Source organism: Peromyscus maniculatus, chromosome 18 (assembly GCF_049852395.1).
Source record: "Peromyscus maniculatus bairdii isolate BWxNUB_F1_BW_parent chromosome 18, HU_Pman_BW_mat_3.1, whole genome shotgun sequence".
Lineage (NCBI taxonomy): Eukaryota > Metazoa > Chordata > Mammalia > Rodentia > Cricetidae > Peromyscus > Peromyscus maniculatus.
The window spans coordinates 48,629,069-48,656,304 of NC_134869.1; the positions used below are offsets into that span (position 1 = coordinate 48,629,069).

The following is a 27,236-nucleotide window of genomic DNA, read 5'->3' on the forward strand; positions in this document are numbered from 1 at the left end:
TGTTCATGAAATGGTCAAAGAACGCATGTAATGGAATGGTTTTTTGAAACCCTAAAGAAAGCTAGTTGCAGACGAAGCCAGAAAATCTGTCAGTCATCCACACTCAAAAGGCTGAGACTGGCCTTGAGGCGCAGGGACTCACTCGCCCTCCGCTGGCCTAAGTTCATAGGTCATCAGATTCAGACTTGAAGGTTAAATTAGCCCACTTTGTCACCACTGATGGTGTGGCTTAGTTTGGCAGGAAGGCGAAATTACCACTAAGATCCATAGTCTTTCATTTCACTTGTATCAAAAAATAAGCCGTATCTATTTATACGCTCCAGTTGTGAAGAACAGAGTTGTTTCGTGGGGATAAAGCTGTGCCGACACAGAGAACATTTAAAGTGAGTCCCTGTCCACACAGAGGCTGTAGCCGAAGTTAATTAAAAAATAAAAATACAAACAAACCACTCGTCGACTGCCGATCTCTAAGACTCTGATCGGCAGTCTTCCTCTGGTGGAAGAATTGACTCTCAAAGTTGGACCTCTGAACTCCACATGCACACTACGGCACGTATGTGATGTCATATACACACACATACACACACAAATATTCTTTTAAGAAAACCAATACATTCTGAAATACTGCCAACTGCTTACGCATAGCCTTGTTTAATTTTTTTTAAATATAACCATGTATATTCCTTATAGAATGTAGTAAAACGCTAAAAAATATTTTCTACATTACCCAGGTTTACACAATCAGTTAATTCTTTTTCATTCTCTTTTCACTATTGATATGTCTATTCATATGTCTCATATGCAAACATTTTATGCTGTGTGTTTGTAGATATTTTACAGTTGTGTCTATGTATTACATTAATTCGTATATTATAGATTGTTTTTTTTAATTAGAGATACCGTGTTGCTTGGCAACCTGCCCCTTTCATGTAAAACATCAGCATTTATCATGTCTGGAGGGAGCCCCTCAGAATGGGGTCTTTGGTGCCTTCCTCGTGTGCAGCACTGTTTGCATGGTTCCGGGCCTCTTCCTGGACCTGGACGTTTGCATCTCTCGTGTGGCAGTGAGAGTTAACTTATGTTGTGTAACAGAAAAAGAATTGCCAAGTCAAGGGTGGCCTCAGACCTTCACAACTTGGATGCCGTTCTTAACCTTTTGAGTTTCTGGGGTGATGACAGTCACGGCTGTGATTTACCCTGGAGTGCTGATGGTCATGGCTGTGGCATCCGGTAATAGGTTCCCTGAAAAGTAAATGGACTAGGGTTTTTTTGTTTGTTTGTTTTTTAGCAGAGAGCTACCGGATATGAGTTAGTATGCTTATGCAACATTCGTAAATAATATAACAAGAACTTTTCCAAGGCATTTTAGTGCACTGTAGCAGAAGAATTAAATGGTATTCTGGTGACCTCGGGGGACAGCTTAATTATTGATACAGCCTGGATAAATGAGTAAGAAAAGCACAAGCTAGCACTACTTGCTGACTCTCCTGAGTCTTAGCCACCTTACGGCCTGCTTGTTTTCTAGAAATAAATAAGCTGAACTATTGTGTCTTATAATGGCACAATTTTCTAAAGTATTTTTACAAAATATTTGCTATTGGTTTTTGTGAATTACATACCAAGATGGCTGGCCCTAGTGAATGCTCTGTGAATGGCAGTGGTTGGTGGTGTTTTTCTTGGAGTCTTATCGTTGCCTTGTTGCCTAGCAACATCACGACACCTATGATTCACCTGGCTGGAAGTTAAGCAGGTGAGCCGCTACAGACGAGCAATTTGCCATCTGTTCAAAAGCTTTATCAAAGTCTCAGGGTGAGTTAAGCACGTGATCCATGTGTGTCTCGTTGAAAATGCATTACATAATGATAAAAAAAAAACAATTGATGTCAGCAGTGTTGCAAGTTTTGTCCATATGGTGTGTTACTTGGGTACCAATGCTCAAATGTCAGTAGTAGAACCAGTAATTAATTACCTTGAGAGGAGTTGCCAAGAAACACTTGAGGACTTGTTGGGGTTTCTTTTAAGTTAGTTTTATCTTCTTGCATCTGCCTCTCTGTGAATTTTGGATTGTGTACATGAACATTCTGTATAGAGGAGATGCCCAATATAGTTAATTATAATTGTTTTATAAGCTGAAACCTTAAGAGAAACAACATGGTCCAGCTCATACCAATGTTTAGTGTCTAGAGAAGTGGGAAAGTGATATATACAGTAAACAGTTTGTCCCCGAGTACTGGTTATGAATGGAGACCAGACAGATTCTCCAGGCCCCGTTAAAATGTATACTTTGGAATTTCAATATTGGGGTGAAGAGTGAAGTAAGGTCTCTGGATAAGAAAGCAGTTGGGTGGAGGCTTTAGCTGCCTCCCTCCTCCGTAGTCATGAAATGACAAGGCCGGTGTATAAACAGGATATAATGATCCTTTTGATTTCAAGGGACTCCCACTATTCCTGTCAGAACCTTTCACAGACATACCCCTAGTTCCCTTTCATAGCTCTCTCTCATCTAGATAGAGATAGATAGATGGATAGATGGATGGATGGATAGATAGATAGATGGATGGATGGATGGATGGATGGATGGAGGTAAGAGGATCAGAAGGTCAAGGTCATCCTGGAGCTACATAGTGAGTTTGAGGCCAGCCCTGTGTAAAAAAAAAACAAAAAACAAAAAACAAAAAAAAAGTAAGATGTAGGGAAGAAGGGGCTGGACAATTCATTAAGTGGTTATAGGATGCTTGTGTTGTCATGAGAACCAGAGTTCACATCCCAGCACCCACATGGCGGGGGGTAAGGGTGGGGTGGGGGTGGGGAGCTCACAAGGGCCAATAATGCCAGCTCTGGAGTCCAGCGCCACCTTCTGCTACCTCCATGGGCACCTGCCCATACACTCACATAGATAGATAGATAGATAGATAGATAGATAGATAGATAGATAGATAGATAGATAGATAGATAGATAGATAGATGATATAGATAGATAGATGATTGATAAATAGATGATTGATAAATTGATAGATGATTGATAAATTGATAGAAGATAGATAGATAGATAGATAGATAGATAGATAGATAGATAGATAGATAGATAGATGATATAGATAGATAGATGATTGATAAATAGATGATTGATAAATTGATAGATGATTGATAAATTGATAGAAGATAGATAGATAGATAGATAGATAGATAGATAGATAGATAGATAGATAGATAGATAGATAGAGATAGATAGTACTTAATCCCTTTCTAACATATTCTATATTTGCTTGTTGGTGTCTGTGCTTTTTGCATATAAGCTCCCAAGGGGTGGACTTTTTGTATTGTTCACAGTGACTGTCACATGCTAGGTGCTCAGCAGATATTTCATGAGCAAATAAAATAACAGATAGAAACTTACATCTGTATCAGAAACAAGCAATGAATGGCATCCACATGACATAAAGCTCAGAGTGTGTTAGCCCAATGCAGTACTTACAGGGCCAGATTTAAGTGACACCGTGGTCTGAACTACTTCCCCAGAGAAAGAGGTTGTAGGTGGGCCTGGGAAATAGTCCCCCCTTCAGAGGCAAGGGTCAAGTAAGAAGACTCGTGGGCTTCATCGCCGGCACCGGCTGTCTGTTCTTGCATGGGCCACTGGCTGTAGCAAGTTATACCATAAAATACCGATAGTATTTTCTAGAAAGTTGCCTGTAAAGAGAAAGAGAAAGGTGGAAGTGTGTGGGTCTTTTAAAGAAGAGTGTGGATCCAGGAAAGGTTTTGTTTTCAAGTGCATGTGTTAGTATCTTGCCTTGGATACTGTCGGTGTTTTGTTTGGCTTTGTGTTTTTGTTTGTTTGTTTTAAACAGAACTAGTTAAAATGGCGAACAGAAGGCATCATAGAAAAAGGGAAACCTAGGCTGAGGAGATGGCTCCTTTGGTAAAGCGCTTGCCTTGTAAGCAAGAGAACTTGAATTTGACTCACCGAGAACCCATGTGAAAATGCCGGGTGCCATGCTTGTCCAGAGTTAGGGAGATGGAGACGTGGTGCAACCCTGGGACCCACTGACTAGCCAGCCTAACCTTCTTGGTGAGCTCCAAGCCTGGGAGAAATTCTGTCTCGGAAAACAAGGTGGTTAGCTCCTGAGGAAACATCCAACGTTGACGCCTGGCCTTCAGGAGCACTTGAATACACACACACACACACACACACACACACACACACATACACACACACACACACCACACACTCACTCACCTCACACACTAGGGTTTAAGGGCAGGAGACACTCCAAAGGCTGGGCTGGGAGAAAGCAGGTATAACTATGGCAGATAATAATACAAAGGACAGGCAGGTGGATTGGATTCAGCAGGAAACTCTCGGGAGAGCAGATGTCTCAGTTGGTAGGAAGAGAGCAGGGTATTGTGGGGTTCTCGGTTCCAGGTTCTCTGTGCCTGGGGAAGTGTTCCCATGACCTGAGGTGTCTGTGGGGAACACGGAATTTGCAGAAAGTAGAGAAGATTCTATGAACAACCCCCTGGGGAAAGTGAGAATTAAAAATAAAATTCAATCTGAAACTAAAAGGAGAATACATATTTTATAAGTAAAAGTGTTTTAGATTTAAAAATATTTTCCAACTTTATCTTAGTGGTGATTTATATTTAAAAATGTTTTCTAACTTTATCTTAGTGGTACTTTCAGGCTTGACTGAATTGACCAGACACACCCTCCTTCCCCCAAAAAACACAGACTGGGTCTTGGGGTGATGTTAAATGTCAAAAAGACATCGGTGTGGAACTTGCCAAAGGCAACTGAAGAAAAGTGGTGGCCCTGCCATTTTCTGTACGATGAAGATGTTACTTTAAAAGGCAGGGGAATAACAATCTTACATGTATACCGTACTCTCCTGAATATGCACTTGGTAGTGATATGTTATGCACAGAACTGTCCTCCCCTGTGATGGTCTGTCTCTCATCTGCTGTCGGCAGGCCTCAGCCACCCTGACGTTAGGCTGTGTGACTCGGGACACCAGTGAATGGGAGACAAGCAGGTTGTCAAAAGTTCTTTCTCCCTGGATCGCACCCTCTCATGATGCAGCTGGATCCCTGAGACCAGCGTGGAAACAAGTCCTAGTTAGCCTTCGGGGTGAGTGAGACCACATGAAGGGAGACAGACAGCCTAAGTGACAGCTAGCCGGCGACTAGACATACAAATTAGAACATCTGACATCATCCCACTGGCGCTGGACCGCAGGTGCGAGCGAGGATGCAGCCCCGCCAGCCCAGAACAGAGCAATCTCCCAGCTGATGGGAAGACTCATGAGCTAAGGGAAATGCTGCTTTGTGCCGCTGAGTCCGGAGTGCTTTGTTACACGGTGAACGCTAAATGATACACTAGGTAAATACCTGTGCTCACCCAAAGGAAAGACGGAGTTGAAAGGTAAATACAGGCTCTAAGGAACCCAGTCAGCACAGTCCACCAGGTCCTTCCCGCTAAGTGCATCCATAAAGCCTAAACACAGTGCCTGCCGCAGCGATATGAAGATGTAAGTAGTAGGAGGCGGATGAAAGGCCAGACCTGAAAATTCTGCCAGATGGGCAGTGTTTCCCCCACTTCCCCCTCCGTGTCTCCCAGCCTAGATGCCTGAGAGCAAAGAACCTGGGAGCAGACAACGAGACATGAACACACAGACCCATACAGGAAGCCTTGGGCTGTGAATCAAAGACCAGAAAAAGGAGAGGAACGTGTAACTCCAAATTTTGCTCTTCCAAGTTTTCTTTGCTGTTCCTTACCCCCTGAGAACACAAACATCTTGCAACAGGGACCACACCCCCCTAAAGATCTTTGGAGAAACACGCTCCCTGGGAGCGCCGCTGTTACCCGTGGTTAGCACAGACTGCAGTCTCAGACATTCAGTATGTGTGGAAGAAGTGGAATGAAATGGAACGGAATGGAACAGAACAATAGAATAGACAACTGGTTCTCAAGTTAGAGGACCAGAAGGGGGACCCTAGAAAACCAGAGAGTGGTGGAGATTACAGTGACGACGCTCCTGAATCCAAACATTGTACACAAGCAGATCTGATCTTAAAGAGTGTCCCCACAAAGGCTTGAGGGCTGAACCAAGTATCAGTACCACTCCAGGGCCCTGAGTGGTCACTGTGTAGTAAATATGATGAAAGATGTAAATAGTACCCCAAGGATGTTGGCAACAGAATTAACATGGAAACTACAGCTTATATGAGGCTGGCCAGAATTTGTAACCCAAATGTAGGCAGCTGGGGTTCCTGATAAAACCAGAAGTATTAAAGTCTACAGCTGATTTAAATAGGGCCCAGAGACATAATATTGAAAATATCAGGAATACAGTACAAAAAAATCACTCAACCTTGGGGAAACCAAGAAAGCCAGAAAGGCTTGGAGAAAAAAAATGAGAGCCATGCTGAGCTAACATAGATGCTTGAGCTAGCTAAGGCAGTCATTATAAAAAGCATTCTAAGATGGAAGATCAAACACTCATAAAGTAAGTAGAAAATATAAATAAGAATCATTGGAAATTGTTTTTTAAATTGTTGTGTGTGTAAGGAAGAGATGGGAACGCGTGTGTGGTGGCATGTATGTGGAGGTCACGGGACTCGGTTCCCCCCTCCACCATGGGTTTCAGGGACTGAATTTTGGGGTGTAGGGCCTGCACCCCAAGTCCTTTTAGCTGCTGAGCCCATTTGGAAAAATTTAAGTGAATAAATACAGTAACCAAACTTTCAAAACGGAATAGCCGGGCTCTCTATTAGACCAGAGCTCATAGAGGGTTCACTGGTGAGGTTGAAATGAGCAAAATGATCTAATCTGAACATCAAGAAGAAGAAGGAAATTGAAAGAAGAGAATGAACTGTTCGCACAGTATTTCCAACATTTACATCATCAGCGTTTCTGAAAGAGAGAAGAAGTATGGTACAGAAATAAGTATTTGAAGATAATTGCAAGAAACTATCCCGAATTTAGCAAATGACACAGCCTATACATTCAAGCTTACTGAATCCAGCGAGATAAGCCCAGAGAAACCCAGATGCAAGGACAGATAAACTGAAAACTAGAGACAAAAACCGCTGGAAGCATCCAGCAAAATGGGAACCATGCACTTGAGGAGCGCCAGCTCAGACTGTGGGATGCTCCGCTCACTCTGTCTGCAGCACCTCCCAGCATGGACAACCAAAGATGCCTTCAGACGTCACCAGATGTTTTCGTAGGCACCATTGGCCCCAGCTGAGAAATAGTGATCTAAACTGAATCTTGGGTCCTCCCCAACAGGTATTGTCACTTTAAAGAATTTTTCTGGTTTGGTTTGTTCTGTCGTCATGGAGTTTATAAACTTAAATTAATAAACAAGAGACAGGTTAACAAATTGCCAAACCCCCACTCCCCATTTAAAAATGAAATCTTAAGAAGTAGGTTTTAGTACCAAGTTTATTTAGGTTTTACTATCTATCATAGATCAAGCCCTAATCAAGCTCATTTTTATAAGGTCATGGGTGAGCCAGGAAAACTGCTTAGGGGGTGAAACACTTGCTATGCAAATGTGAGGGCCTGTGTTCAGACCCCTGAACTCATGCGAACCCTGAACACAGTACCATCTATGACCTCAGTGTTTCCTTGTCAAGATGGGGGGTGGGGGAGGAGTCCCTGGAAGTGTGGGCAGCCTGGAGGATGCAAACATCGAGAGGCCCTTCCTCAAACAGTGGAAGGTGAGGGCTGACGGTCCCTCAAGGTTGTCCTGAAACCTCTACATGTGCAGCATGGTATGTATGCATACACACACACACACACACACACACACACACACACATATAGAGAAGTCACAGACAGGCGGAGTCCTTCCCCATTCTTATCTGGAAAGGAGGCTGCCATGTTTAAAAAGGAACTGCTGAAGACAGAAAATTCCTACCAGATGTCAAAATGTCCACAGTCAGGATCAACAGATTCTATGCAACCTAGGAATAGGCATCTTTCCTGTTGAAGACTGCTTGATTTTTTCACGTGGTGGGATTCTAAAAGGTCCCCAGTAGCCGCAGCAAACGCCATATTGAGGAAGACTGTACCTATAGCACATGTTTGCATGAAGAAACACTTGTGAGACCTTGGATTATAGCAACCCACACGATACATTTGCAGAACACGTACTAAACATGGGTGTTGAGATTTAAGACCTTTGAAAGCACAAAGAAAAACTTTTTCTTTCATTACTAAATTTAAAAAAAAAATAGGAAATGTTTCAACTTTGTTACAAGATCAGTCTAGAATTCAATAGATTTCTCCATTGGATAGGTGAACTATTTATACTGAAAAATAAAGTGAAATGCAACAGGGCTTTCATGAAGGCTTAGAAGGGAAAGTGCTTGCTGCATAAGCGTCAGGGCCAGAGTTCGGATCCCCAGTACCCACAGAGCTGTCAGGGGAGCATGACGGCCCGTCTGTGATCCCAGCACACGGAAAGCACAGCCTGGGAATCCTGAAACGTGAGCTGTGGGTCCAGCAGGAGATACTGCCTCCGCATATAAGATAGAAAGGGACTGAGGAAGACAGCCAACACAGAGCTCTGGTCGACATATGTGCACCACACAGACATGTATTTGAGATACTCAGTAATTAATAGCGTATAAATAGCATTTTTACTTTGCAAGCTTTAATAGTGTTCAGTGAACTCAGAAGTATAATTGGCTAGCACACTGGCGACTTAAGTCAGCTCGTCCACAAACTTTTTAACCCCTTTAGTTTTAAAGATAAAGATTGTAGGAGTCCACAAAAAAAAAAAAAAAGAAAAAACTTTTTAAAAACTTTTTTAGCCAAGTATACTGACTCAACTAAACAATCATGACTATGACAAATCTACTAGAAACTCCACTCCCTTTCCATTTTTCCCCCTGAAATCTGACTTTATCAAGATCAGTGGCTTTCCCAAAATCTAAAAGAAGTTTCATTTCATTATTCGTTCAGCAAACATTTGTCAATTGCCTTTTCAGCAACAGGGTGTGGTAGTGAGTGCTGAGATCACGAAAGCAAGAGAGGAATCCTTAGCTTGGCATCCTGCAGGAGCTTAGACTCTGGCACCAGCAGGAAACAGAGAAATAAGAATTACATTATAATTCGGTAACTGTTCTTAAAGATAAGACCTGAGCCCATGGGAAGACAGGATGAAGTCATCAAGCTCTTAAGTTTGAAGTTTATTGAAAAATTGGGTAAAATCATTCTTCTATGCAGAGACCAGCAGGAACAAGACCAGAGACTGCTGACCAATCCTTCTGTGTATTTAGGAAGAAAATTCCAGAAAAAAAAAAAAAATGATAGAAGAAAGTTCTCTTGTGGCCCTGAGTAGTCAGGTGTTTTGCTGGCTGGTTTTATGTCCGTGTGACACAAGCTGGTGACATTGGGGATGAGGGAACCTCAGTTGAGAAGATGCCCCCATCACATTGACCTTTGGGTAAGTCTGTGGGAGATCTTCTTGATTGATAACTGATGTGGGAGGGCCCAGCTCACTCTGGGCAGTGCCACACCTGGGATGGTGGTCCTGGATACAATAAGCAAGCAGGCTGAGCAAGTCAGTAAGCAGCACTCCTCTGTGGCCTCTGCATCAGCTCCTGCCTCCAGGTTCCTGCCCTGACTGCCTTTGATGATGGACTGTGAATGTGGAAATGTAAGCTAAAAATAAACCAAATGCTTCTGGTCAGAGTTTTATCACAGCAATAGTAACCCTAACTAAGGCAGCCGTACAGACGCTCTCAACCTCCTCTGCCTGGACCAGATGCTATACCTGTTGCTCTTCTGGCTGGGATGAAGAATGTAGCATCATACATCCACACGTTCACAGCACACCTGCACACACCAAAATAAAAGAAAATTAAGAATAGCAACAATAATAAAACAGGCTCGTGAGATGGTTCCATAATTAAGAGCACACGTTGCTCTTGCAACAGAACCTGGGTTTGGTTCTGAGCCTCTGTGTGTTGGGTCACAATTATCCGTAACTCCAGTCCCAAGGGATTCACTGCCTTCTTCTGATATCTGTAGACACCAAGCACATGTATGGTCCACATACATGCATGCAGGCAAACACTCCTGCACATAGAATGAGATAGATAAACTGAAAAGCAAAATTATCGAAACCAAAAACAGATGTGGACTTGTGGGATAGCTCAGCTGTCACCCAGTCAATTATCTCCCACCCTGATGATGGGAGTTGGATACCCAGAACCCTCAGGGTAGAAGGAAGGAACCTGCCCTCACCAGCTGCGCTTCCGGACTTCTACCCACAGGCTGTGCTGTGGGTGTTTGTGTATGAAATAAACATAAATGTAAAACAAAAACAAACCCCAGAGGAGTGAGATAGGATCCGTGTAGCTTGCCTTGGAGAACTCAGGAGGAAGCTGTGATAACTTAGGAACTGGGGGGGGGGGGGGTAGTTTACCCTGTCATGTGAATTGTGACCTGGACATAGATCTATCCTTCAAAAAGTTCTTGTCCTTATCAACTAAGAGGGAACAGCCTGGATGGCTGCTGTTTTAAAGACCTCTTAGTACTTTAAATGTTGCTTATCAGTCAGTCCATCCAAATCCGAATTTAAGATATCCACGGCTTTAGCTGGCTGCTCTTTATCCAAGTAGGAAGGGCCCGGGTACTTGAACCATTATTTCAAGATTCGTGGGCTTTTACTGACCACACAGATGTAGATGGGGACCGATCCCACACGACGGGGCTGTTAACAAATGTGTTGTCTCCAAACCCTCCGCCCCGTGACATACAGAGCAGGCGTGGTGCAGGGAGCTGCAAACACAATACACAGTCATCTGGGGGGTCAAGGAAAGAAAGCTCATGCCGCCTTCTTCCCATCATGCTATCCAAGGAACAGAGCCACTGGGAATGGTAAGCACAGAGAATGGGAGTCTTAACGAGGGCCCGATAGCTGTCTCCAGGTGGCTCTCTCTACAAGGAGTTGAGAACTAGGGTGGCTTGTTCATGGAGACAGGTTTCCCCTTTCTCCCAAGGCAGACCTAGCAATTATGCAGTCTGAAATGTGCCTCCGAGAGACTGCTTCATTGCAACTCTGGAATGGACGTCGGTCTCGATAATGTAGTAGTCCAAAAACACTCATTTAGACTTCAATTGAATCGACTAAAATGCTCCGATTTGAAAGACGATATGAAGAGCGGACCGTTTTCACCAGTATGTTGAATAACAGAAAGCAGCTTCCTAAGATAAAATAAGGACACGCTGAGCTGATGAGACATCACAGTGATAGCAAGAGGTAACGACTATGGAATGCTCGGTGTGCGCCAAGCAATCCGTCATACTCATGACAGTGGGCAGCTCTTCTAATCCGTGCAGCAAACCCAGGGGCCAGGCTCTGAAACTTTTTCCACTGCAGCGATGAGGAAACAGCTCAGGGAGAATAAGATTTCCAAATGTGCTGACCCCGGGCCTCGCGTGGAGATCTGGGATCCTTGTTTTTCTCTTTCCAGTCGGCTGTCGTTCGCTGCGCATTGACCGGCTTAGCCGGGAATGGTCGGCTTTTTCGTTTGGGGGTATGTTTTGTGGTTTTGGTTTCTCTGGTTGTATTCAGTGATTCGGTTCTTGGTGAAAAAGGGGGGCTGTTCCAGGAATGTTTTAGTCTCCTGTCCCTGCTTTTCCTGAGATCCACTGTCTGCTTAGTGGACTCATGAACCACAGTATTTCTGAGATGCTTCTGTTGATCAGCATCAAATTCTAAATCAGTGATTCTCAACCTTCCTAACACTGCAGCGCTTTAATGCAGTTTCTCATGTTGTGGTGACCCCCCCCTCCAGCTATAAAATTTATTTCCATTGCTGCTCCATAACTGTGATTTTGCTGCTGCTATGAACTATAACATAAACATTTGATACTCAGATGGTCTTAGCTGACCCCTCCATGGATCATGACCCACAGGTTGAGAACCACCACCAAGCCGGTTGAATTCTTGAAGATGAATACTGAAAATCAAGTGTCTTGTTAAGAAGTGATAAGGGTACTTTCTACATTGTTTGAATAAACACAACTGAGACCAGACTGAAGCAGTTTTGTCTGCCTCTCACACTGGATGGTATGCCCTTCCCCCACCCCACCCCCATTTTCTGTTTGTCAACTGCATAGTACTCATTAAATTACCGCTAAGAGTGGGGGAACATCTAAGTTTGAGTGATTGAATTCGTATCAGTGTCTCCAAGATTCTCTGCCCTTTGCTTTGAGATGAGCAAACCTCCTCACCGGCTTCTTCTCATGGATGGCCCATGCATTCTTGCTGTGATGCCGTGGAGACTTAGATCACTGAGCAGCCTACACCATGTGCTATAGTTCACTTTACCATAGGCTGTGCTCCTGAGCCAGCTAGCTGTGTAGATGGGAGCCTTGAGTCACACTTGGAGCAGTCACCTCTGTCACGGGAGAGAAAGCCCTGACTTTCCCAAAAGTAAATACCCAGATTCTTGTTCTGAAGAAAACACATGGGAATAGGTCACTAATAAAGCAGTTGTTAACTTTTTGCAACGTTTTGTATATTTAAAAACTAATTAGAAAAATACAATTGTGATTTAGTTGGTTATATTGTGGACTGAACTAAAGCATTACTAATTTGTTCTGGTTTGTTTGTTTGTTTGTTTTGTTTTGTTTTGTTGAGACAACGTCTCAACTATGGAGCCCTGGCTGGCCTGTAACTCTCTGTGTAGATCAGGTTGTCCTTGAATTCACAGAGATCCTCCTGCCTCTGCTTCCTGAACTTGTTCTACCTTTAACTGAGTAGGTTTATATATGTGGCCACCAAGAGTTTGCACTTAATTGATTATTCAGTTAGTGACATAGAAAAAGTATTTCTAATTTATTACCATTTTCAATAACTCTAGCATGAAAAGTTATGCTATTTTTCAACCATGAAGTATTTATTATATTAAAATCAGGCTCTCAGGCCTGATCATACTTATTTTTGTTTGTCTTCTTGAGACAGAGTCTCACTATGTAGCTCTGGCTGTCCTGGAACTTACATACACCAGGTTCGCCTCGAATTCAAAGAGATCCACCTGCCTCTGCTTCCTGAGTACTAGCATTAAAGGTGTGTGCCACTTGGCCCAGTCGGCCTAATTTTAAACTATCTATATTTCAATATTACATGAATTCATATCAGTTCCATGTATTTCCTAATTAGTTATTAAGTCACCCAAACCTTGGCTGAATGTTAGTGAGTAACAAACGAGACGGGGGGGGGGGGGTCTCTGTGACATAGTATATGTGGCTTTCATTGTCTCTATGTGTTATATGCATTTTAGTGGGGTCATTTGAGCAGTTACAGCAGATCACAGAAGGACATGCTGGAGTGAGGACAGACGACGAGATGGAAGGAGGAGGAGGCAGGGACTGTGAGGAAGGAAACGTGGGCTGGTCTAGGAAAGGCCAGGATTTGTGATGAGCCCATATCTCTTTAGGAGGAAGACACTTCCCGAGAGCAAAACACATAGAAAAGTATAAAGTCTGAAAAAAGACACCATCAGATCTTATTTATCATTTGATAACACCATTTAGAAATAATTTATTTGGAGTTCATGTCTCAGTGACTTAAAATAGAGGGAACAGACCTACAACCTACTTATATCCATGCCTACCTCTGGTTCATGTTGCCATTATCTACTTACAACACCCATAGACACATTGGTATGTGTGGATCAAATAGGCACTTAGTATGCTATATGTCGGTTTTAATCTTCTTATCTTAAATACAATTAGACATCTACAAAATAGAGATGTAGAAACAGATTTTCATTGTGTTTTACACATGTGGATGGGTCTGCCTCTCATGGTGCAAGTTCAGGGTGAATTCACAGAAGGGCCCTGGAATGCCACCAAGAGAGGCCTGTGATTCTTCACTTTTGCCTCTGCTCTTTCTGGATCAAAGAGCCCCATGGAGCAGAGAGCAGAATCAGAGATGGAAGGCATTTGGACTTATTGACTTCTGCAGTATGTCCTCCTCAGCCTTAGATCCAGGGAAGGGAGCACCCAGCTCACCAGTGATGTGTGATTTTATATGACGTCCTTTTCCTGTGCAAGGATTTAATAAACATGGTCATGATGATGTCCTCATTGTTTAAAGCTTTGTTTATTCTCAGGGGAGCCAGGTAGACTCTATAAAGAGATCATTGTTTAATGAAAAGTGCATTCATGTCATGGGCATATAATTGAAAAACCAAAAATATAAAAATTGGGGTAGATTGAATAAAAATGAGACTCACATATTTGAATGCTTAGCCGCCATGAAATAAAACTATTTGAAAAGATTAGGAGATTAGGAGATGTGGGCTTTTTGAAGGAAGAGTGTCACTGGGGGTGGGCTCTGAAGTTTGAAAAGCCCAAGCCAGACCCACTTTCTTTCTCTTTCTGCCTCCCTGCCTGCCTGCGCATCAGGATGTAAAGCTCTCAGCTCCTTCTCCAGCACCATGTGTACCGCCACACTCCCCACCATGATGATAATAGACTGACCTCTGAAACCATAAACGAGCTCTCAATGAAATGCTTTCTTTTATTGAAGACATAAACCCCCTTTTCCTCTTAAGTTGCTTTTGGTCAGGGTATTTTATCACAGAAACAGAAATGAAACTAAGATAATGAGGTTTACAGTACGAGACACACATTCTCTCATGCAGTGTGTCATCTTCAAAGGCAACCAGAAAGTAGTTGGTTAGCCGCTAACAGTCAATGCCACCATTTCAGTTATGGACACACCATGCCTGGAAGGTCAGTATTATAACATTCAGTGCTCACTACCGGAAGGGCAGTATTATAACATTCAGTGTTCACCACTGGGTAATATTATTGGTGACTTTCCCCCATTGGCCTGCATAGACCCTTATAGCATGGTAAAAATGAGCCCACAGGGAGGAAGATGTTTCCAGACCAGTTCCAGCTTGATTTCTTTATCTTACAATCAGTGTTTTCTTGAGAAGCAAGGTCTTAAAACAGCCTGTGTTGTGTGGGGGACCTGTGAGGTCTTTCTAACCAATAACTTGTTGAAAGAGATCCCACACCTGACACTGAGATTATCATTTAATAACTCATGTTTTCTGGGGAAATACTGTCCACCCACGCAAGTTACCTGTGTTTGTGTCTTTTTTTTTTTTTTTTTTTTTTTTTTTTTTTTTTTGGTTTTTCGAGACAGGGTTTCTCTGCGTAGCTTTGCGCCTTTCCTGGAGCTCACTTGGTAGCCCAGGCTGGCCTCGAACTCACAGAGATCCGCCTGGCTCTGCCTCCCGAGTGCTGGGATTAAAGGCGTGCGCCACCACCGCCCGGCTTTGTTTGTGTCTTTTTAAAAGTATACTTTGTATTGGATTGTGCATGCATTCTTGTTTGGTGAGACCACCTGTCTTCTCTTCTCCCTGCCCCCACCAATCCCATCTGCACGTCAACCTTAACCCTCTGCTTTACCCCCACCCTCCCCATTTTAATATCACACGTGTTCTATCCCCTCAGTCCTTAAGGCCACCTCCTCTACCACTGTCTGCCTTTTCTAGCTTCCTGTCCGCTATAGACATTCCAAACGAAACACACGAAACCGAAAGTTAGAAGCTGGGTTCCAATAATGAGACAGGACACGTGCTATTTGTCTTCTGGGGCCTGGGTTACCCCATTCAGTGTAATGTTTTCCAGTTCCACCCACTTTCCTGTAATTTTTATAATTCATTTTTGTTTATAACTGAATAAAATTACATTGTGTGGCGGTACCACATCTTCAGTATGTGTTCTTCAGTTCACGTCTTCTAGACAGATGCCATGTTTCCGCTATGGGGAATACAGCCACAATGAACAATGATGTGCGCGTGTCTCTGTGGGTAGGAGATGGAATCCTTTGGTATATTCCCAGGAGTGATAGAGAGGGATCAAAGGGTTGTTCTATTGTTAGTTTTTGGAGAAACCTCCACGCTTTTCCAACAGTGGATAAACAGTCCCCTTTCCCCTTATCCATGCCAGCATTTCTTACTGTTTTCTTGGTGACCATCATTCTGACTGGGGTCATCTGGAATCTGACTGGGGTCATCTGGAATCTGACTGGGGTCATCTGGAACCTGACTGGGGTCATCTGGAACCTGACTGGGGTCATCTGGAACCTGACTGGGGTCATATGGAATCTGAAAGTCATCTTAATTTGCACTTCTGATGGCCATCCATGTTGAGCACTTTTTAAAATATTTGTTGGTCATTTGTATTCCTCTTTTGAGAATTTTCTGATCAGTTCTGTGGCCCGCTTTTAAATTAGTTTTTTTTCTTGATGCTTAGTTTTGTTTGTTTTAGTTCTTTGTATATTCTAGATATTAATCCTCTGTTGGATGTGCAGATGGCAAATCTTTGTCCTCACTCTCTAGACTCTTTCCTATTGAAAAGCTTTTTAATTTCGTGAAACTCCATGTGGTGATGACTAGCCTTGGCACCCTATTCAGAACTTCCTTACCTGTGCCTATCCTAAAGTGTACTCCCTTCTTCCTTCCCTGATGGTTTCAGGGTTTCTTATCTCAATCTGTGGTCCTTGATTCACTTAGAACTGAGTTTTGTGCAGGTAAGAGAGAAGGCTCTGGATTCATTCATCTACATTAGACGCACACTTTCCTCAGCAGTATTGGTTGAAGATCCTGTCTTTTCTCCAGTGAGTTTTTTTTCTTTTCTTTTTTAATTTGTACATTTTTGTCAAAAATCAGGTGTGTGGCTAGATAGATAGATGATAGATAGATAGATAGATAGATAGATAGATAGATAGATAGATAGATAGATAGATAGATATTTCTGTTCTATTCTAGTCCATCAATCTACAGGACTGTTTTTACACCATTATGATGCTGTTTTTAATGCTATGGATCTAGCTTCCAGAATATTTCTTTTGCCCAGAACTGCTTTGACTATTTGGGGTCTTTTTTGCTTCCATACAAAGTGTAAGGTGGGTTTGGTTCAGTTTGTGTTTGTTTGTTTCTATTTCTTTGAAGAATTGAGTTCTCTCTTTGACTGGGGTTGCATGTAATTGGCAGGTTGCTTTTGGCACAAAGCCATTTTCAGAGTATTAATCTTATCAGTCCATGACCACATGAGGCATTTCATTCTACGGGTGTCTTCCTTGAGTGTTTTAAAGTTTTATTAAAGAGCTATTTCAGTAGCTCTGGGTTAGGTTTGTTCCAGTCTGTTTAGTTAGTTGGTGTCGTTATTTTGAGACCATTGTGAATGGAATTGTTTCCGTGACTTCTTCCTCAATGTATTTATTTGTCTAAAAAAGCTGCTGATTTTTGTATACTAGTTTGGTACCTCCATCTTGATGAACATGTTCACTTCCTTATTTTATTCAGCTGTCTGTGCCTGTTGTCACAATCATTATTTTGAGTTCTCTGCCTGAGATTTCAAATAGCGCACTCTTTTGAGACAAAAGGTCTTGTTGTGTAGGCTAGGCTAGCCTGGGTCTCACTATGTCAACCAGCCTGGCCTCAAACTCACAGAGACCCAGCTTCCTCTGCTTCTGGAGTGCTAGGATTAAAGGCATGAGTCATCATGTCCAACCTAACACCCTCACGGTCTGTAGAGTTGATTGTGTTTGGAGACTGTGTGTGTGTATGTGTGTGTGTATGTGTGTTTCATATGTTACTGGATATATATATATGTATAAGATATATATATACGTATATATATAGAGAGAGAGAAATATATATAGAGATATAGATATAGATATAGATATAGATATAGATAGATATATTGTCCTTTCATTGTTTGGTTTATATTTTAATCAGCTATCTTCTTTCATTTGGAGTATTCACATCGTTCAAGTAAGATTTGGATTAATAAAGTTAAGTGTGTAGTTCTGAAATAATTCCTCAGTTCAGGAGCTCAGGAGGCCTGGTGTGAACTCCGTTATTCCCTGAGTAGAATGTTAAGTGCAGAACATCTAACTAGGACTGCTGGACATTCCCACTGCACACCTGTGAATGTGCTTACCAGTTAACAGCGGAGACCCCTGAACTCCACTACCTGTTAGAAGATGACCAAGGAGAGTGTGGAGCATAGTCAGAGTTTGGTTACTAGGAATAGGATTGGGAATTAAGTAGTTCAGGTAAGGTTAGGAGAAGTATTAGATATTCTCTAAAAGATGGGGGGGCGGGGTTGGGCTACTGGTAGGGACCACGGCTTTTTAGAGATTAATGCGATGGATGATTACAAGTATGAAATCTAAAGAGTCAGGAATAAGGATGAGAGAGAAGGGAAGACACAGGAGAGGGGGGTATATTTGGTATGCGGAGGAGGGAGGACCGTGAAGAATGCCTTAGCCTTTAGTATGTGCAGAAACATAAACAGGGTCCTAAACCCCGATTGATATACAAACAGAGCATGAGACATCCACAAGAGTGGAAATTAAATAGGAGTTAGAAGCGAAAAGGACACTTAAGGCGTGCCTTGTTGGCACAGCTGCACTGAGGTGAAAGGTGATGTTCTCGGATGCCTCTAGCCACTCTGCATGCTGCTGGGGCAGGATGGGGGAGTGGGGGTGGGTGGTGAGAGCGTTGATCTCTGCAGCCTCCATGTTTCCTGGGGTTCTGGCCTGTGGGAGAGGGGAGGTTGTGAGTCCTTTCCTGGCAGTTCCCTGGGGCCCCTGCCTTCTCCTCTGCTCTTCTGGGTTCTCTTCTCCTGTAGGTCTGGTATATGTGAGGAACATCACTTCCCTTGGGGGAAAATTTTTGCTGATTTTTTTTAATGAGAAAAAAGATAAAAATAGAATTTTAAACTTCTGAGTGATTTGACCTGTGTGTTCAGGGACCGCTCGCTTGCTCGCAGCCGGGAGGTCGCAGATGCCTGAGTGACTCTGCACCTTTCGGTCTGTCACTTACAAACTGAGTGGCTTTTTTCTGCCTGGGTGTGCAATGTCACATCGGCTTGCCTGTTCCATTAGCAGATGTTCTAGAAGATGCCCTGAACGTCTCCCTTCGGGATCAAGTCTTGACTTGTTTCTGGGAACAAGGTCCACTTCCTGGTTGAGTCTTGGGGGCCATGTTTTCTTCCCACATGGATTTTCAGTTGAAGGAGTACGCTCATTTTGCCCCTGTCTGGAATGAAATGTGCCTTCTCTGATCTTTGCTTGATGGTTCTGTTTTTTGTGACGTCGGGTCTTGCTTGTGTATGCCTGGGCTGGCCTGTCACTTATAGCCAAAGCTAGCCTCAAATTCATAGCAGTCCTCATGCCTCAGCCTTCCACATGTTGCTGTAATAGGTATGAGCTACCATGCCCAGCTCTAGTTTTGGTTTGAAGCAGAGAAGCCACGTCTCTTGCCAGGGAGGAGAGAACCCTGAAGAAACACTGTATACACTCTCCTGAACCTGGGCTCAGGCCATTAAACCCAACCCTGTTCTCTCCACTGGGTGTTTCTGGAAGAAACCCTTTCCTCTGTCTTCAGAGTTGATGTGAATTAAAGGGCTCTATTAATATAAAATCATTCGAATGAGGTCGAGAAAGTTAAAAGCGCACACTCTGTGGAAACGTGACCCTGACCACTTTACCCAGAATTTATATTCCCAGCCCAACCAAGTGTGAGACACTAAAATCATTTGAAACACTCATTAAATATTTAATCTGCCTTTCCTCTCTGTCTCTCTCACTCCCACTCTGACTCAGCATAAGGTCAGGATTCCTGGGTTGGTCATCTCAATATTATTTACTTCAAAGCTTCCTCCACGACAGCCAGAAACCCTCTGAGTCAGCAGCCATTTCATCCAACCACACAGGTCACTTGATTAATTACTCAGTGTACCCACTGAGTGGCTCCTATTAATTAAGCCCTGTGTTCTGTCATCTCCTCTCCTTTCTGGAATGTTTCAGACCACATGCCTGTAGGCTTCTAGTAACAGAGCTCTGGCCAGCACCCACCGAAGTGGCACTTAACTCCAACACTCTTTACAGAGCGCTGTGTAACCCATGCCACGGGATGAGTTTGTTGGGGGGGGGGGGCTCGTGATTTGGAGGGTTGGAACTACTCAGTGTGGCCACGGGAGGGGAGGTAGACTGCTAAGAGGCAAGGCCTAATGGAGGTGCGTAGGACTTGGGGAGTTTCCCAGGGAAGGGATTAAAATTACTCTGATGGGACTCCCGGGCTGCTCTGAGAATGACTTGATCCCTTTCTGACTTCTTATCTGGAAATGCAGTCCCTTCTTCCAAGTATCCTTCTCCCTGCCGTTGGTGATGTCCAGAGCCAAGCTGGGCCTTGCACGTTCTTTGTGTCTCCAGAGCTAAGAGCCAAATAAACCTTTGTGTGGAAGTTCGGTGGTGGGGACAGGGGATATATGAGTATGTGTGCGTGTGAGTGGTGTGTGTTGTACACACATGCCTTTTTTCTTCCCAGCTTCAGGTAGTTGCCATTTTACTATGGCAACAGAAAAATAAGCCAGTGCCGATTGTCTGGTTCCTCTGTGAGGTGGTGGACTCTGGAGAGCAGAGGGCAGATTTGAACCCCTGTTATTCCCTTGAGGGGGAAAAAGGAAATGTCGTTAGCATAATAACTTGTGTTCAGTGTTTAATGAGGACCATCACAACATCATAAAACCCTGTGGGATAGAGAATATTCACTATCCCCCCCACCTCCAGTGGAAGAAAAATCCAAGACCTCTGAAAACTTATCTACTAACTTCAACAAAGTAGTTTGAACATAGGCAGTTTGATTTCAGACTCTAAATTCTTAATCACCAGACAGTATGTCCAGGAACGGTGCTAAGTGAGTTAATCATGAAGTCACTATGAAAGAAGGGTCTGGTTTTTCCCAGGGGAGCAACTTGGAAGAATGATTTCAGAGCAGCTTGTAGGGTTCCATCTAGATGAGGGAAGAAAGCAGAGTCCAGGCTGAGGACAGAGCCTGGGAAAGCACCAAGAAGTAAAGCCAGACCCGAGGGCCAGCAGCAGTGGCCAGGCAAGGTGTGGAGAATGACGGAGAGAGAGCGCCCTGGTTCTCTACCAGCTTGACACATGAACCAGGACATATCTGGGAAGAGGGAATCCCAACTGAGGAATTGCTTCCATCAGACTGGTCTGTGGGGCATTTCCTTAAGTAATGGTTGATGTGGGAGGGCAAGTGGTCCCAGTTTCTATAAGTAAAGTAAACTGAGCAAGCCAAGAGGGCAAGCCAGTAAGCACCATTGCATTCCTCCATGGCCTCTGCCTCAGTTTCTGCCGCCAAGTTCTTGCTTGAATTCTTCCCCTGATTTCCCTTCATGATGGGCTGGAAACTGTAATGTGAAATCGACGCTCCCCCTGCTCAGGTACTTTGGGCCATGGTTTTGTCACAGTGGTAGGAACCCCCAGGGTTGAAGGAAAGGTATCGATGAGACAAGACATCTCAGATCCATCGTAAAACATATCACAGGTCTATGCACAGTTTCAGCCACAGGGAGCCTAATTAGATTTTTCTTATTTCTAATGACATACGGAAAAATTAATCAGCCAAAACAGCTGAATTGGTAAGTATCGCTTCAAGGAGAGGCAGCAAGTCTCAAGTGAACCTCAGATTTCTGACTTAAGGAAGAGATATCATTGTCCTGACAGCAGCATACATTTAAAAAAAAAAAAAATCCAGTATGTATTGAGAGACTTAAACTCAAATTTTCATTCTTAGAAATCTCACGTCCAAGAAATGCCCTAAGCAAATAACACAAGATATGAGTGAGATTGAGCTGCCGAGGAAACTGGCTGGCCACCTCAGTTCTCCTTGAAGTCCATCATTTCAGAACGAATGGGATGTGACTGGCCTGGCCTAGCCCGTAGAAATTGGGTATTCCTGGCCTCTGCCTCCTCTGCAACAATTCTGTCTTTCAGAACTGCCTATGCATCCTACATCTTTATTGTATAGAACTTAACAAGACGGCTTTGTGCCAACCCAGAAGGTTGTGCCATTTTGGCAAAGGAACAAATACCAAGAACTGTCTTGGAACAGATGCCTGAGTGGGATATGCACCAAGATCCCACCCAAATGACCTTGAAAACACTGCTCCATCTCTTGCTATGACCTTCTGTATGCATTGTCCTGAGCTCACTGCAGCCAGCCTACACACCACGCAGTTGCATGACTGACACCCCTCCCCGCCCAGCTGAGCTTTGGCCCTTTGGTTTAGCGACAGAATGACTTTTTCAATGGCTTTCACATAATAGAGCATGCCTATAAAGAAAAATAATATAACATCAATTAATGTTTAAGAATTTCAGATTTCTAATCTGTGATGAATACTCTCTTTGTTTTTAGGAGGATAGAGAGCAGAAAAAATACAAATTGAGAAAAACCTCTTTAGAACACTAGCTTTGTTGAAATCTTTTATCCTTGCTTTATATTAAAAACGGCATAATTCCTGTCTTTTGTCCTTTTTTAAACTACTTGGTTGAAATTTTAAATTATCTTATAATTTATACAACATTCATGTACTTCTTGTTTTGTATCTATAAATAGAGTGATTACATATATGGGAAACTTATATGTCAGTACTGATAAGTGTCTGAAATTTAAAAAAAAAATAAGGCATGAAAAAGGGAAGAAAGTTTCATGGGGCTGAGGCAAGAGTGTGAGTGAATCTACAGCCAGCCTCGGCCACAGAACAGGTTTAAAGACAGCCTGAGCTAAATTGGGAAACCTTGTCTCAAGGTGAAATCAAAGGAATAAGCCCATAAACTAGACCATTTATGGCGTGATTGGTGAGAAATGATGATGAAAACATTAGAAGTCATAGCGTCAGGTGGATGGGGTACACTCCTGGGTGGTTGTGGGAAATCAAATTATAATGACTCCGAACATGGTATAAATACACGAAAAAATTATGGTAACTAAAAAAAAAAAGGAACAATATTCTTGATTATGATAAGATAATCATAGCTCAGAGCCATGATTGAAGGGAAGACATCATGTCACAGTCGTGGTCACTTTGCCCCATTTTTCCCAGTGATCTTCACTCATGAAAATAGAAGAAAACCTTGGAAATGTTCATTTTGAACTTATGCTTGATGCATCAGAAATACCAAAAATGGCATTTACTACATAATTAGAAAGGAGTTTAGAATTTACCCCTGGGTGTATGTATATGTATATGAGGCATTTAAAAAGTGTTAACTGAATTGCAGTTCTGACCACTTTCTCTCCCCTTGGATCAGAATCCCAGAACCCTGTCAAAGCACACTCAGAAAACTGAGCGTCATTTCAATGCCTGCAGGCATAGTGTAGGGGGGGGGAGTGGTCTTTTCTAACTGGTTCTAGGGGGTTCTGGGCAATCAAGGGGCTCTCCTTCTCTATGGAAAAGTAACGCTGACTACCCTCATTTCAAATAGCAGAGAAAACATTTTATCCCTCACGAGTATAATTTGTTAGTATTTTTCTTATACAGAAGGAACAGTCGTTACTCTCCTTAAGATGGGTTTCACTTTTTTTTTCCCCACACAACAGTTCTTGCTCAACTATCAAGGGTCTATTCCATTTTCAGTTCTTAGTGAAATAGAACCCAGGTGCATGCACACCCTACTGAATTTTGATGGCTTTCAACATCCAGGAATTTTCTAAAAGCTCATTATTTTATATGCTAAGTACTAAGAAGGATTTCAGTTTATCAGTCTAAGGTTCTTAGATACTAATTGTGTTCCAACTACTGTTCTGATTGAAGAAGTGATTTTTTTGGGGGGGGGGCTGTATCTGGAGTATTATTTAAAGGAAGTCATTACTTCTCATTGTGACAGCAATAAATGGAAGATGTTTGGACTAGAATGAGGGAGGGTGATGAAGTGACCCTTGAAAGGGTCCCATGCCATGAGAACAGGAACCATGCGTACAGCTTTCTGATTAGCTATTGATGTTGTTCTGGGCCATGGACCTCTAAACACAAAGACGTTTGAATTCATGTTTCTCACATTAGTCAACATAAAACTAGTGTTGTTCAAGGCAGGCAGCTCCTTGTCAATCTCTCCAGATGACAGGAGTGGAATGGTGGTGAGCCCCAGTGTGGTGACTCATGAGGCTGAAGGAGCATGATCATGAGTTCAAGGCCAGCACTGACTACATAATAAGACTTTGTCTCAAAAAAAAAAAAAAAAAGATGGTACGAAGAAAATGATGAATTGTAAGTTTATCTACTAGGTCAGGACATGTTTGGATCACAACTCAGTGAAAAAATGGAAACTGTGATACTGTGCCCTGGGAGATAGCTAAGGATCTCTGTACTGAAAGCAATGCTGTATCAGCTTTCCACAATCACTAAAAATACCACTAGAGACAGGTCCCTAAAGGCCTTTTCATGGTATGTGTAGATCATGTCATATTGGCTTCAGGGGTTACCCGTTTTCTAACATAAGCTCTATGAATTCATTCCCTGTCACTAGCAATAAGACGCCCAAGGGTATAGCACATAGGAAGCTGAGTTGAGTCCATGCCCGTGATGAGGAGGTAGGGAAAAGCCACGCTGGAACACAGTACGTAGGGACCAGTCAAAGTCAAAAGCCCTCTGGGGAAAGTAAAATCCTCGGGCAATGGGGAGTGGCATCAGAATCAAACCAAGCAGTTTCTAAGAAGCCCCTCTTACACTGAGGTCAATGGACTTGAAATCAAGGAGCTGCCATTCATCTGTAGACCACAAACTGAGACAAAGCCAAAGTCTCCGAGAAGTCAAAATAGGTCTTCTGACGCTAGAGTCCTTCCTTTTAAACATTATGACATACTGCCTCCTAGAAACACACACACACACACACACACACACACACACACACACACACACACGAGGATGGAGAATCTCATGAAAAGATGAAATTAAAGTGCAAGTGTATGCCGGATTCCTTCTACCTCATCACCTGAAGTCTTTTGTAAAAATGTACAACGTGCTTGTTCTCAGATGTTTAGCCAAGGGTGACACGGACGACCCTTAGAGCCTCAGGCTCAGCCTTTACTCTGACCTTAAATATGTTGGGGTGAGATTAATTGAACCGATGGGATTTTTTTTTTCTGTTATGGTTTGGAAATCTTAGCCAAGAAATATTTTCTTTTTGGACTTGCTACCTGAAACGTGGGTAACTGAGCAGGACTCCTTGGTGGCCTTTGATCCCATTAGAGAGTTTAAATCGATGGGCCAGTTCTTTGAATGAAACCTGATATTAAAATAACACCAAGCTAAAGTCACAGGAGAGTCTAGTGTAATGCATACATTCAGAGCCCCAGCTAGGGTGCACAGAGTTCCAGTTGACTATAGTAGCCCACATGCAGGTTCCCTTTTACTCTGAAGTGATTCTTAGTCTCCACATATTTATAGATCAGACACAGAGCTTTATTTAAAAATCCTAAATCCAATTTAGAGATTCAGACACTATCAGAGCCTGGTATATACAGCACAGCTCTGTCCAGTACCCCAAAGACACACGCTGCTAATGAATTTGAATTTCTCAGCACTCAAGTGCAACTCTGATGTTTTCTTCCCAGGATGTTTTATCTCCCATGATCTTCATCAGTTTGGCCCTTGGTTGTTGTTGAGGCCCGAACCACCAATAACCTCACCAAAACAGACCCAATTCTGTCTGAGACCCAGATTCTTTTTTTTTTTTTTTTTTTTTTTTTTGGTTTTTCGAGACAGGGTTTCTCTGTGTAGCTTTGCACCTTTCCTGGAACTCACTTGGTAGCCCAGGCTGGCCTCGAATTCACAGAGATCCGCCTGGCTCTGCCTCCCGAGTGCTGGGATTAAAGGCTTGCGTCACCACCGCCTGGCCGAGACCCAGATTCTTAAGACTGGCCACGGCCATCCCCTCTCCACAGTGGTCTGCAGATGGTCTCCGTAGCCATAGCAACCGCTTCGCTCCCCTCACACAAGGTCGTTCAGCTTGCTCTTGTGGTCATCAAAGGCTTTAATCCAAGCTTCCTGTGCACCTAGCCAAGATGGCCAGGCTGGGCGAGATTAAGAGTCATCTTAAATCCTATGTCCTAGGTATCCATTCTCATAGGTAGCATGGGAAACTGTGCAGGCCAGTGTGAGAGCCAGGGGTGGCTCCTGTTACTGTTGCACACTGTAGATGGAGCACACTGTACACACTCTTTCCATTTTCTATAGATGCCAACAGGATGAACTCAAAACAGAGATAAATAAGTGCGAATAAAAGAACTTTAAAGTAACCCACAGCTTGGTGAAAGCGGTGTTCAATTCTCTCTCCATCAAACTCAGGATAAGCAGAGAGAAGAGTCAACTCTGGTGTTTGGTCTTCATAAAAAAAAAAAAAATAAAGCAGACGTAGAAATGTGTGGACCTTAAGTGAACTCGCCCCGTGACAGTTTCGGACGTGTTTTCTTGATGTTGTAGTGCACCCGAAGAGTTCATTCCCTCTGACTTTGCTGTTTGGGGGATCGCCACAATATAATCAATCCATGGTGATTACATGGAAGAGGAAAACTGGTTGCTCAAATTTACTCTTTTTAGCTTTTTTTTCCCATTTGTTTTGCCGTTGTTAGTGTGTGTAGGGTGTATGTGGGGGTGCACGTGTACCGTGTTGTGTGTGTGGTCAGAGGACAAGTCTGTAAAGTCACTTTTCCCCTCCCACCTTTAGGTGGGCAAACGCAGGATCTTGGGCTTGTACTGTAAATGCCTTCTCGCTGGCCTCTGCTTTTTGGGTTGAGACAGTGACTCAGGGTGGCTGGCCTGACACTCACTGTCCTCCTCATCACCCTGCCTAGTGACAGTATTATCATAGGCCCCACCATGCCTGGCCTGCAACTCACCGTCTAAGCGAGCGTGACACTTCACCCTGCGCACGCATCACCCACCCTCCCACAAGGTCTGACGTGGCTGGTGGGGAAGCCCTCTGGGCTGCCCGTTTATTTGTTCCTGCATATCCTGAAGAGACCAGGAGCCAAGCTCCTCAATACGAGAGAGGGCTGTTGACCGACCGAAGAAGGTGTTTTGTGGTAGTGAGGACACATTGGCCTTCTGTCATGTTTCAGACATCCTTCTACCTTCAGTGAGTGGGCTTTAAAATACGTAAAATTTCAAAACAGCATTGCTCACACGTTGTAATGTTTTTCTCTCGTTTTCTTCTTTGTAGAGCAAAGAGATTGCATTCCAACTGCACGAGGACTTAATGAAGGTTCTTAATGAGCTTTACACGGTAAGTTAAGTATGCTGTCTTTGTTTGTGGGCTTCTTGGTTTGTATTTCTGGCCCGTGGGAGCTGCTCAGTTTAGACCCTCCTCCGAGCTGCAATGTTG

The 27,236-nt window shown here is 43.3% G+C and overlaps 1 protein-coding gene across 4 annotated transcripts in view; it reads left to right on the forward strand.

Moving 5' to 3' along the window:
* The window catches only part of Srgap1 (SLIT-ROBO Rho GTPase activating protein 1), a 279,322-nt gene that overhangs the window by 145,308 nt on the left and 106,778 nt on the right, over positions 1 to 27,236 (forward strand). For all 4 annotated transcript variants that reach the window (XM_076554167.1, XM_076554169.1, XM_076554168.1 and 1 more), the window contains exon 4: positions 27,075 to 27,137. In XM_076554167.1, coding sequence (XP_076410282.1) covers positions 27,075 to 27,137 — 63 coding nt within the window. The remainder of the gene's footprint in view (positions 1 to 27,074; positions 27,138 to 27,236) is intronic.